Source organism: Octodon degus, unplaced genomic scaffold (genome assembly GCF_000260255.1).
Source record: "Octodon degus isolate 3935 unplaced genomic scaffold, OctDeg1.0 scaffold00213, whole genome shotgun sequence".
NCBI lineage: Eukaryota > Metazoa > Chordata > Mammalia > Rodentia > Octodontidae > Octodon > Octodon degus.
The window spans coordinates 1809296-1821991 of record NW_004524789.1 but is presented as its reverse complement, the minus strand read 5'-3'; the positions used below and the strand labels follow the sequence as shown (position 1 = coordinate 1821991).

The following is a 12696-nucleotide window of genomic DNA, read 5'->3' as shown; positions in this document are numbered from 1 at the left end:
TATTTGTGTGTGTGTGTGTGGCCAGCTCAGCCCATCAGGGGGCGGGGCTGGCTGGCATGTGGTGCTGGGGGATTGAACCACGGTCCCTGTGCTCTGCTAAGCTTGTTCTAAGTAGGTGCTTTAGACCACTGAGCCATCTCACCAGCCCCTCCACCAATGACTTTTAAGAAACAATAGGATGAAAAAGGTAGGCTGAAAAGCCTCAAGAAGGGCTGGTGAGATAACTCAGCGGACTAAACGGTTACTTAGGTAAGTGCAGAGGCCAGGGTTCGATTCCTGGCACCACGTGCCGTGCCAGCCCTGTCCCCAGGCACGCTGGGCTGGTGATGGAGTCTGGGTATGCTCACCCATGCCTGTAATCCCAGCACTAGGGAGGCAGAAAACAGGAGCATCACTGTGAGTCCAAGCTCTATAGTGAGACCCTGCAAAAAAAAAAGCTGAGAGATTCCATTTCACAGAAGTAGCACGTTCTCTGGGTGGACAGACTGGGCGCTGCAATGGCAGCCATCTCTTGTGCGCTTGTCGCACGTTGGTTGCTTTGCGTGGCTGCTGTGGCGGACGGCAAGAATGCGCCTTCCAGTGACCAGGCTGTTTCGGATGCTTCCCTTTCAGTCCTGCTATGGCTGCAAACTAAACATGAAAGAAGGGGACCCAGCCATCTACGCGGAACGGGCTGGCTACGAGAAACTGTGGCACCCCGCCTGCTTCGTCTGCAGCGCCTGTGCTGAGCTCCTGGTTGACATGATTTATTTCTGGAAGAATGGGAAGCTGTACTGTGGCAGGCATTACTGTGACAGTGAGAAGCCCCGGTGTGCTGGCTGTGACGAGGTTTGTTCCTGGGGGGCACTCACAGGCAGGCTCCGCATCCTCCTCTGCAGCCGCTTACCCAGAGAGCAGTGGGAATTAACATTAGTTGCTTTGTTTACATCCAAAGAAGGTTAATAAAATAAACTGTATTCTAATCATTCTAGATGCTAATTATGTTAACTAATGCGAGATTGTTCAGATACAAAAGGGTGCAGTAACAAGTTCAGGTTTAGTGTTAATGTTCAGACTTTAAGCCCCAGGAAAGTGTTTGATCGCCTGGAGGTGCAGATCTCAGTGCCTGTCTGAACAACCTAACTTTATCATCTGCAGCACAATGAAAAATGCCCAACTAATCTTCATTTTTATCCTCTTCCCAGCTGATCTTTAGCAATGAGTACACTCAGGCAGAAAACCAGAATTGGCATCTGAAGCATTTCTGCTGCTTTGACTGTGACAGCGTCCTCGCCGGGGCAGTATACGTGATGGTTAACGACAAGCCTGTGTGCAAGCCGTGCTACGTGAAGAACCATGCTGTGGTGAGCAGCGCGGAGGAGACCCAGCTGCCTGTGCTCGCTTTGTGACTAGAGCCGTGCTGGTGTTGAACGAGCTTACAGATGAGGAGCAGGAGGCGGCCTCTAGGCAGCATTCGGGCCGTGCTGGGGTCCAGTCGTGCCGTTAGGAAGCTGTGCACATGCAGTGACGCAGGCCCCCTCAGGGTGGCTCCTTCTACTCGTGGGTTTACAGATCGGATTGTAAGTGCTGCCAGAGAGGAGGACTGTCACTGAAAGGAAACTCCTTAAGGGGAATGAATTTTGTTTTCATGAGTACGAATCCGATTCCGTTGAAGTGTTTCTAGAGATGATTCATGTCTTAGCTGCATCTGGACGTGTGTTACTGGGCCGCCCAGGAGGACATTGTTTTTGCCACCTGGGGAGTATAGTGTCCCCTTTTTAAGTCCTATAGACCAGATATAGGATGACAGAATTTGGCCTGTACCTGGATTTGTGTGGGGTTAATGCCCAGTTAATGTGAGTGTGTAGCTTTTCTTGTGTCTGCTGTTCTTAGAGCTGCCAGCACATGATGGCAAGGCTAGAGGTATTATTGGTCCCCTCCTATATGGTAGTACTTATAAACAGGGATGTAAAAGTGATCGGGTCTGCTCCCTGTCCCTTCTGTTCCTCCTCTTGCTCAAAAGCCACCTTCCATACTCATGGGAGACGCTCTTCCAACAGCTGTGGTCACTGAGCCTCTAATAGGTCTGCTCTCCTCTTGCCTTCCTATCACTTGTATTATTTATCTAACCTTGGTTACCTTTCCACCTGTTACGTGCTTCTTGTAGTTTATACATTGCTGGCTTTGATGTGGGTCATCTTAACTAGTTTTTCTGGTACTTCCTCCCTAGTCCTTGCTTAACCTGGCCTTTCCTACACGTTCCTCCAGACTAAAGGAGGAATGTCCCTGTTTTCTGAGCCCCTTTCCTGACTCCCTGCTTCCAAGCTCCACTTCTCTGTCTCTGACAAGGTTCTCCATGTTCCCAGACAGTGGTGTGTATATGTGAGATTAACGTCCCCGACCTGTCTCCTTCGCTTGACTTTGTAGGCAGCTGCAGAGTAGAGTTGGCCCTTTTGTTTCCGTATCTCCAGGGTCTAATGTTAGGAAATATTGGGTAGCTGCCTTGTCTTCCCATATTTCTCATTTACTTTAGAATCATTATGGATTTTCCTTTTTCCAGAAAAAAAAAAAGTTAATCAAATTATCCTGTGGCTTGTCTAGCTAAATTCATCTTCTGTAAATAGCGTTGTAATGGCCTGTGGAAGAATATCTTAGTAAGTACTGCATCTTAAGATCTTGTAATAAGGGTTTTTGGTTCGGTGTGGTGTTAGCTTCCATTGCTGTGACAAAACAACTGACACAAATCAACAGAGAATAGATGACGCACAGGCCGTGCTGGGGTCCAGTCGTGCTGTTAGGAAGCTGTACACATGCAGTGACGCCAGGCCCCCTCAGGGTGGCTCCTTCTACTCGTGGGTTTACAGATCGGATTGTAAGTGCTGCCAGAGAGGAGGACTGTCACTGAAAGGAAACTCCTTAAGGGGAATGAATTTTGTTTTCATGAGTACGAATCAGATTCCATGCCTGTGTGTCCCGGGGCGCATGGGGAGCTCTCCTGCGCAGCTGTCTCAAGGCTTATAGTTGTTTTTCCTAAACTGAAACCTCAGTATTCAGGCTTGATCACAGTATTAGCACTTGTGGCAGGTTTGGGGCTGCAGTTTCGTCTGTAAAAGGTTCACCATCACCAACATACAGGAGCAAAGACTTAGTTATTCACAGCTTCGGTCGCTTCAGTCTCCGAGCGCTGTCTCACCAGGCCTGTGGGGAAGCAGAGCCCGGGGGCGCCTGCGCATTGCAGAGCACGGCTGAGCCGAGCAATCTAGCGAAATTGGGGAGCCTGGGAGAGGGGCTGGAGGCCCCGAGGCTAGGCTCCACCATCCCCTCCTCCACCTGGCCCACCTTGAGTACTGAAGCAGTCACTTGATGACTTTAGAGACTTTATGATCTGATGCTCCCCCGAAGCCCCCCAGGCAGCATTTGAGGGGTGTAATCGATCCAAACCATCATATGTCACCATGCTCTCAAAGGCCCAAGGCCCATTTCATAGTACAGAATGCATCCAGCCCCTCTCCAGAGGTCAACAAAGCCTCAGCAGTTCCAGCATTGCTCCAGCATAGGCAGACCGAGTTGTGAGCTCCCTTAAAAGTTAAGAGAAACACTTACATGCTTCCAACGTGTGTGTACAAGGTAAACAATGCCTGTAAGGTAGACATTCCCACTCCAAAAGAGAAGAATATGGGCATAATGTGAAGGGATAGGACCAAGCAAGGCCTGGCAACCTCAGGCAGACATTAAGCCCTGCTGTGCATGTGCAGCCCTTGGGCACACGTTGGCATGACTTGAGCTGCGAAAGGTGGCCTTGCCGGGGGCTGACTCGGCTCACTGCCTTCCGCTTTCCTTGACTCACATTCTGTATTCCTCACATCTCCAGGTTGCTGGAGTCTCTGCTGTAGCTTTTGTTTCTCTCCTGCAGCTACCTGCAGTATCACTTGAAAGGCTGCCTGCAAGGCTTCTGACCTTCCATTTAGTGTCTAGCTCCCCAAGCCTTTCTTTGGAATCAGTGGCAACCTCCATGATCCCGTAACTCTTCAGTGCTGCCTGCCTGTAAAACCAGCAATGTGTAACATGCTGTAGTCTGCTGCCATTGCCAGCAGTAGCCAGGCTTCTTTAGACCGTAGCTCAGTGGCGCTGACCATTTGAACAGGTGAGCACAGTGAGATGAATCTTGGGGAAATGGCCTCCTAGGTGGCCTTACACAAGCAAGGCTCCTGGGGATGCTTTTCCCATAGCCGTAGCGTTCTGAGGAGTGTGTACCTTCTGTCCATCAGCCTCGGATCTGTAGTGCCTGACGAACTGTAGAGGTCCTCTGAGGACAAGTGTATTGTCCTAGTACCTCGTAATTCTGCTTATTTTTAAGGTACTGCTCTCTTCAGCAGCGTTAGTGTCCTTTCCGGTCTACCAGCAGGTCTTTCCCGTCCTCCCCTCTGCCTTTGCTCCCCATTCACACAGCAGTACCCGTGCCACTGCCTCAGTTCAGTGTGCCTTGCGATCCCCTCCCACCACATTAAGTGCTCTATCGCTTTCACATTCAGCCTCCCATAGTGCTTCAGGGCATGGACGAAATCCAGGCAAGCTCTGCTGGAAGGTGCCCTAAACGGCCTCTAGTCAGGCTTTCAGTAGGAACCTCACTCCCCTTTGAAGTCAGCAGCCTTTACTGTTTGCATTCCCAGAGGCCTTCCGGCCTTCTGAGCTGCCACCAGGATTGCCTGTTAAATCCCATTTATAATGTTCCAGAGCTTTCCTGCTCTGCCCAGACCTTTCCAAGCTCCTCCCACAAGTGAGTTCCGAAGACTTCTGAACACTTCGGTTTTCCCACGGACAGATAATAGTCAGAGAAACAGTTACAGAGGTCGGGGATAGTCATAGATGTGGTCTACTTCTTTTCCCAGTTTTCTGGGTTAGCTTCTGTCATTTTGGTAAAATGCCTGACATAGGTCGACTCGTCCATAGTCTGAGAGCTTCCCCTCCTTGGACAGCGGGCGTCTGGGCCTTAGGCCTGCACAAGGCGGACCCATGGCGGATGGGAGGCCGGGGCCAGAGACAGGCCGTCCCCACAGGCACCCCGTGAGCTGCTTTCTTCGGGCTCCACCTTCTCTTTCCAGCAAATTAGCGTCAGGTAGCAGCAGCCCCGTGAACCAGTCATTTTCCCGAAGAGCATGCCTTGGCCCTCGCGGAACATCCAAACCCTAACACACACGTGCTGCCTTGTTCTCTAAGACTGCAGCATCAGCTCGGTGTAAGCAAGGAACTTTTTCTGCCGTACTCCCACTGTTAGAACAATGTAGTAGGTGATTAAGAAGTATTTACTGAAGAAGGGTTTAAACAGATGACACTGCTTTGCTTAGCTGTAACAAGCTCCTCTCTACTATACTGTGCCTAATCAACAGGATAAGCACACATTGACTTTAAAAAAAAAGACTTCCCACATTGTTAAATTCTTTCTGTAGCATCATCTCCTTTAGAAGATCCGCTTTCTCAGTAAGATGATACCCCTGAGCCCTGCGCAGTGCTGAAGTGGCTGTGTGGGCCTGTCTCCTGAACAAAGCCACGTGACGGCGGGCTCCTGCGCATGCAGTGGGCACGCGGTGGAGAATTTCGGAGCTTCTCCTTCACAGCACTGATCTGCTGAAGTCCTTTAGGCTTTACGAAAAGAGAGAAAATACCACATTTTTAGGTGTGAACATGTGCTCAACTCAGAACAGGGCTTTTCTGAGATAAAACTTAACTGGACAGAGGAAAGCGGTACTCAGTTTGTCTCTGCATGGCCACTGGGATCCCAAGCAGCCCCAAGAGCCGCATGCGTGCGGCTTCGCAGGGCCGAGCTAGAAGCCATTGGCCTGGCGACCTTGTGCTCACGTGAGAGGAAGAGAGATCGAAGGAAATAACTTAAAATATGGAAGGTTTAAGAACAGGCGGTCTAAGGGCTGGCCAGACAGCTCAGCAGACTAAAGCGCCTGCTTAGGCAGAGCGCAGCGCGGGCTGGGGTTCAATCCCAGGGGTGCCTGCTGGCCCTGTCCCACCCCCTGGGGGCACTGAGGCAGTGATTGAGACTGGGCTTGGTGGCGCACGCCTCTAATCCCAGCGTTTAGGAGGCTGAAAACGAGAATCAGTCCGATCTATGTAGTGAGACCCTGTAGACCCTATACTAAATAATTAAAAATAGAAGAAGATAAAATTAAAGAAGAACAGGCGACCTAGCGCACACAGGAAGGACTGTGCCTGCGGAGGCCTGTCCTGCAGCTTGGCAGTTTGTGCTTGAAGCAGGAGGGGTTTGAAGACTTTTCCTGGAATGACGTAAGGGTAGAGGTGCCTCATGGGGCAGAAACATTTTCCCTTCACGTGTAAAACTAAATTCTCTCATTAGTTATTTTTTACCTAGTTTTCTTAATTCCACATGTAACTGAACAGTTACCTATTTCATCTCAGTGAATTAAGGTAGAAGTGTATGGTTGCTAATTATAGATTACAAAAAAAAATTATAGATTACAGAGCAGTACTGTAATATCTATAACTAGAAGCAGCGTAGCTCTAAAACCATCAGAAGCGATTGCAGAGCCCATGTGCAGTCGCCTCCTGCCCGTCCTACGCCAGCAGCTTCCTGGGCAGCCCCACATGGTGAGGGCGCCTCAGCCGAGTGGCTCAGGCAGCTCGGTCCCCTTCACCTTACCACTCCCCATCTAGGAGGTCCTGAAGCTGACATAGGAGGCCAGGGTTGCGTAAGATCAGCCGCTGTCATCTGCATAATCCTGATTACTTCATTTGTTGTAAAATAATCAAAGACACGAGTTTTACATCTACTTAGCCCTTATATAAACAAGAAAGTACATGGGATTTCTCAAGAGTTTTAGGAGTTTCAGTGGGTTATTGTTCTGTTTTCTGCTATATTAATACAAGAAAATGTTTTATTTCTTATATACATGTTCAGTTAAGTAATGTGTGTATAGGCGTATGCATGTGTGTATATATGAATGTAAGACATACTGAGTGGCAGGGAATGTAGGTACTAATGTTGTACATAGTAGGTCATGCATAAGTTCTGACTTCTGACAGAACAGAAGCCAATTAACTGAGTTATTTTTAGTGCAAATTCATTATTCTAAAACACTGTCAGTGTTTTTAATTGAGTCCTTAATTACCTTGAACATGATTCTTTCTAATTGACCACTGTCTAGAAATTAGCGATGATGATAATCTCGTATGTTGTAGGGAAGACAGATGCCCACTTCAGAGCTGTCCTGAGTGAGGGGAGCATCACCCAAGCCACTGCTTTATGATTACCAGTGCGCCAGCCAGTAGGGTCTGCTGAAAGCACGCGTGCTGCTTACGGCTGCCTTCGAGACGCCCTGTAAATTACCTGTCTGGTCTTTGCCCGCTGTTTTTCGCAGCGTGTGGCGTATGGCCGACAGGGTGAGCTAGCCGGCCTCTCCGTGTGCGTGCTGTCGCGGCCGCCGTCCTGCTGTAGCTTACCGTGCGAGGAAGCCTGTTCGTTTGTCTTCAGGTGCACGTGCTGCTGCCGCTGCGTGAGGGCTCACCTTTCCCCCACCTTTATCGTTCCTGAGCAGGTGTGCCAGGGCTGCCACAACGCCATCGACCCGGAAGTGCAGCGGGTGACCTACAACGGCTTCAGCTGGCACGCGTCCGCAGAGTGCTTCCTGTGCTCGTGCTGCAGCAAGTGCCTCATGGGGCAGAAGTTCATGCCTGTGGAGGGCATGGTGTTCTGCTCGGCGGAGTGCAAGAAGAGGATGTGCTAGGAGAGCAGCGGAGGGCGGCGGGCGGCTCCGAGCCAGCCCAGCCAGCGCGGCCTGCCTTGCTACTGCAAAATGCCACTCGAAGAAAATAAAAAGAATATAATAAAAGCAACCAGAAGATTTTACTTTTCCTAGCAGATTTTTCTATCTTAACTTCAAAAATCTTCATTAAACATTTGATTTTAAAAATAAAGGTGACCTCTAGTTTTCCGTAACTTCCTAAATGGGAAGTCTTGGAATTGGAAGCTTGACTGCGTCCCTGCACCGCTGGTGCCAAGACAGTTTGTACAAAGGCAAGGTTGGCGTCTTGGATGGAAAGAAGGCCATTTCTAAGTTTACATTCTTTCTGTTCTTTCATGTATGAAATTAAACTTGTCCTGATGCCGAGGCCTTACGCACTGAGTGCTTGGTCTTGCTCACCGAGCTTGTAGTGCGGAGGGAGCCCGGAGCTTGCACACGCACAGTGCACCTCTTCAGCAGGGAACACGAAGCGTAGTGCCGCAGGTAGAGCTGTTCTGGCGCCCCTTCGCTGGCTTTGCTGACTTAGGCAAAGGTGGCGTCGTCTTTGTCCCGTTTCTCTGTACTGTGCTTGACCTACCTCGCGTCAGTCTCCGAGCGCTGGTGACCTTCCCCTGGGGCCTTGAGTATTTTGTTATCACGTACAGCATGACAATATCCACACCTCTTTAACAGGTTTTTGTCAAGACATAACCAAACTCATTATCTTTAATCCAAAGAGTATGTGTAGTTTTTATATGCAGAACACTATAAGTTGCACTTACTGCTCTTCCCCACCATCTTTTTTGCACGATTCTTAAGCTTATCTAATGGATTCTGAGTTACAATATTTCATTCACATTCATCGATACATAAAATGTCTCTTCTAACAGACTTCTGTTTGGGGTATTTCTGATGGTTTTTTTCCCGTATATACTGCCATACGTAGCTATGCACTATGAAAATTAAATGGGATAAATCATGATATATTATTCAAAATAAAGTCTTAAAAATTGTGTTCTCTGCACATCTTTTATTTTTTTAAATAACTTTGTTGAGAAACAAATGGCAGTGAGACAGTTTGAAAACCGATTACTAGCACAGTTTCAATAATACATTGCATATTGTTGTCTTAGTTGTTATTCATTGTACAAGATTGACATGATATCCTGTCCACAAACACTGTTAGAACAAATCTCTATTTATTGAATTAAGAGAATGTAGCTGTATACCCATCCTATTTTGAATATACAGATACAAAATGGTCCTTCATTTGTATCCCCTTTTTTGTTTAGTTTTGTCAGAGAAGGGTATTCCATTGTCATTTAAGTATCGTAGGTGCGTGAGTTGGGCAAAATGCTCCAATACAGTCCAGTAGTCCATAATAGTAGTGGGTTTTCCATAAGACTGGCAATGTCAGAAGTTGTTGACTTGAGCCTTTTACAGCTCAGCCTATGAATATGGCTTTACTTTTTATACTTCTCTGTTGGATGGTTAAGACCAAGATATAGCAAGACCTATATAACAAGAAATGTAGCTTTTGTATCTGATAAGGTCAGTCAGATCCCCTCAGGATTTACCCTGAAACCCTGCACCACAGTTTGTAGATCCTTTGTGAGTGTCAGCCATGTAGATGACTCACGGCCATTGCTTGACCAATTTGCTCTCTGTGAAAGCCTGAGAGAATGTTTTTTTCTCCATGTGACTCTCCTTCGGCACACTCTCCATCATCGATCACTTTCCTCTGTGGCCCCATAATCATCTCCTTGATCAGAAAATTTGGGACACAACTGAGTTACAGAATATTACAGTACAGGTTGGCTTATGCCCTGAGTCCTCACTGACCTTGAATGGCTAGGGCCAAAATGTTGACCGTTCTTGCAGCCCTTCTATTTCTCTAATTTTTGGTCTGCAAACTTAGGTTGTTAACCCTCCAGAAGAGAAGCTTACTGCCCTATAACATAGGCAGTTGAGGTTAACCTTACTATCTGTCTGAATATCAAATATCTTAGGCATAACATGGAACAGGTATTTTCTGTCAAGTATTGATAAGTTAAACTTTAAGTCTCTACAGAATATTAAGAAAAAAAGTTTTAATTTTTTTAAATAGGAATAGTTACATATTTTTACACTGAAATTTAGAAATCTAACCATATACACCATTGTAGCAGGACAGTCCTGTGACAATATTTTTCTTGTCTCTTGTTTTTGTTTATTACCCTTTTCTTTTTAAACATTTACTTGAGAGACAGTATGACAGTAATTGGTACGTCATGACAAGCAGTACATATTTAGAAGACCAGATCTGCACATCTATTAGAGTAAGAATACTTCCTGCAGTTGGGCGTCCGTCACAGCAGGGGGCAGTGTCGCCTAGGACAAAAAATCCCCGGACCAAAAGAAAAGTTGCATCTGACCACACAGAAGAGAAATGACTTTTCATTATAGAGCAGAGTTGTTTTAAGGCAAATGACTTTCAGGTCATACCGAAATTTTTCTTTTAGAGAAAAATGTTTTAATTGAGATTTGGAAAGACCTCTTTAGGTGACTACTCAGTCTGCAAGTGGGTGTGGTAAAACTCCATGGTCATCAGGAGAAGGCAGCAAACGGGGCACAGCGTGGATTCTCTCCCTACCGTCCACGAGCCTGAGGAGTTTGGGTGTGTCGGGGCTTTTGTTTGTTTTCTTCAGTCTGAAGCATTTTTATCTTAGTGGGTATTATAGTCTTTCCTGCTGTATAGCTAGGAAAGCAGGCTGTCGGGTGTGTTTTCTGGCTCACGTGGTCAGCTAGTGCCCCCAAGCCCCCGGCCCCACTATACACACACGCACGTACACACAGATGCACACATTCATTCCTTCTGTGTTGTGCCCTCCTCGGCCACACACACAAATGGTCTTTTGGAGCTTGAACATGTGCCCACCTATGAAATGAAGTAATTAACCCTGCATACAATTTTAAATGTTAAAATTTTTATCTGCACTTGTGTGTTCTTTTCTCCAAAGGAAGGTAAGCCATTCTAATTACTGCCTATGAGTCAGTTAATCAGCCTCCCATCATAACCCCAGATGAGTTCACCAGGCTGGGTCTTGAGGGTCCCCGAAGCTAAAATAAAGTTGTCCTTTCCATAGAATAAGGACAGAATTTTCAGAACCTGTCGGGAAGAGGCAAGAGAAGGGCTTACTAGAGACACAGGACACTGGGAGGAAGAAAAGTCCCAGAGCACACAACCATCGTTAGCCCCAAGAGCAAGAAAAGATGGCCTTTTCCTCTATAGAAGCCACCATCTCACACACAAGTGTAAGAAGGACATACTTTCCTGTTCTTGAATGGCAGTGGTAACCTGAGAGCAGAAAGGTTGATTGAGGAAAAGAGGAGAGCGATGTCTTCTGAGACCCAGAGAGTTCAAAAGATTTTGACTTGATGAGCTGCTGAGGTATACTGGGGTAGCGCGTTACTGTCCTGTTGGGAGATGAGCCCACTGTTAGAAGAGTCCTCGTGTGCTCCTCCATGGCACTGGCGCATACCTGCCCTCCAACCAGGATAAGTTTGCTCCCAAACTTGGACACAGTTACAATTTTGAGAAATTAATGGATTCCTGTTACTCAGTCCACTAAGAAGTCTTTCTCCTGAGTGTTACTGGCCTTCGTGCTTGTATTCCCCCTCCCCACCCCACTACAGAAAGGAGAATCTGAAGATTTTTTTTTCTTTAATCAACAGTAGCTGGAACCTTTGTGACTCAAAGCATAATTTTCCAAATCTGAGTTTGAAACATTTTTCACCCAGCTTCACTAAAGGCAAGAGACTCATTATTGACTCATTTGTAAGCAATTTCCAGCATGTAATGTTTAAACTCATCCAACTTCACCATGGCTACCAGAGACACCCTGCCACCCAGGATCAGCAGGAAGCCTTTGTCTAGATGCCCGGCATATCTGGACTTGTCTTCTAGGTGTATTCACTTAATTCCGTAGAAAACATAGTACTCCACTGTCTCCGTAAAAAAGCACTTTGCTGCACTTTCTCTTCGCAGATACACTCTGCCTCTTTCTGACCTCTCCTAATGTAAGGGCTCAGTGATAAGTATTTTACTGAATCCATACATGACAAGAACCCACTACGCTAGGGTGTGGGGGTGTTTTGAACACACAACCTTAACAACATTATGACTTGATGAATGGAATGTTTAAAATGTATTTATCAGATGAGTAAGTATCCTTGACTGTTTTGTCCTTTCCTGGGTAACATGTCATTTTACAGCTTCTATTTAATCATAACACAATTTGAAATACTCAAAAAGGTTATTAATTTTCTATACTTGCTTTAATTGGCATTTTCCACTGACACTTATAAAAACTGCTATTGATTTTTCCTTGGTGATATTCCTCTCCAAGATATCTTGACCTTCCGACAGTAACAAAAGCAACTCATCCCATTATCTTTACTGGGGTCAGTCATTGAATGTAGAGATGCTGGGGTGGATTTCTCCCTAAATATTGAGTGACCGTGAGGCACCGTGGTATAATTCAAAAGAGGACTGGGCTGGGGTTCTAAATAGACACTTTCTGGCCCCAGGTCTCATTGATTTTCCTCCTCACCTTTACAGAGGAGAAGGATGGAGAGCAAGAGTGTTGCTGGATTTGAGGAGTCTAAGGACATGGCCAAGGTTGGATGAACACCAAGAGATATATTCAAGTCAAGAATGACAAAATCAAAATATGATCTGGGGCTAATTTTACCTAACAATGTGAAGCAAGGTTAGAATTTGATAGGAAATTGGAACCAAGGTAAAAAACCAAGATAGGAAACTTAAGAATTGGCTAGTAAAGTCTCAGGACCTTGTATTACAAAGACCTGTGATGGTTTAGGAAAGAACTCGTGGAAATAATGGAGAATAAGAAAGACACCTACCCCTAGGCACTAGGGAGGGAATGAAAGCAGAGATAAAATCAGTGAGGGGAGAGAGCAGGTCAAA

The 12696-nt window shown here is 46.6% G+C and overlaps 1 protein-coding gene across 1 annotated transcript in view; it reads left to right on the top strand.

The window, feature by feature from the left end:
* Tes (testin LIM domain protein) overlaps window positions 1-8321 on the top strand; it is a 24580-nt gene extending 16259 nt beyond the window's left edge. Inside the window, exons 5-7 of the mRNA XM_004644861.2 lie at window positions 613-828; window positions 1185-1343; window positions 7542-8321. Of these exons, the coding sequence (XP_004644918.2) occupies window positions 613-828; window positions 1185-1343; window positions 7542-7730 (564 nt within the window). The 3' untranslated portion in view covers window positions 7731-8321. The remainder of the gene's footprint in view (window positions 1-612; window positions 829-1184; window positions 1344-7541) is intronic.
* Window positions 8322-12696: the final 4375 nt, after the last annotated feature.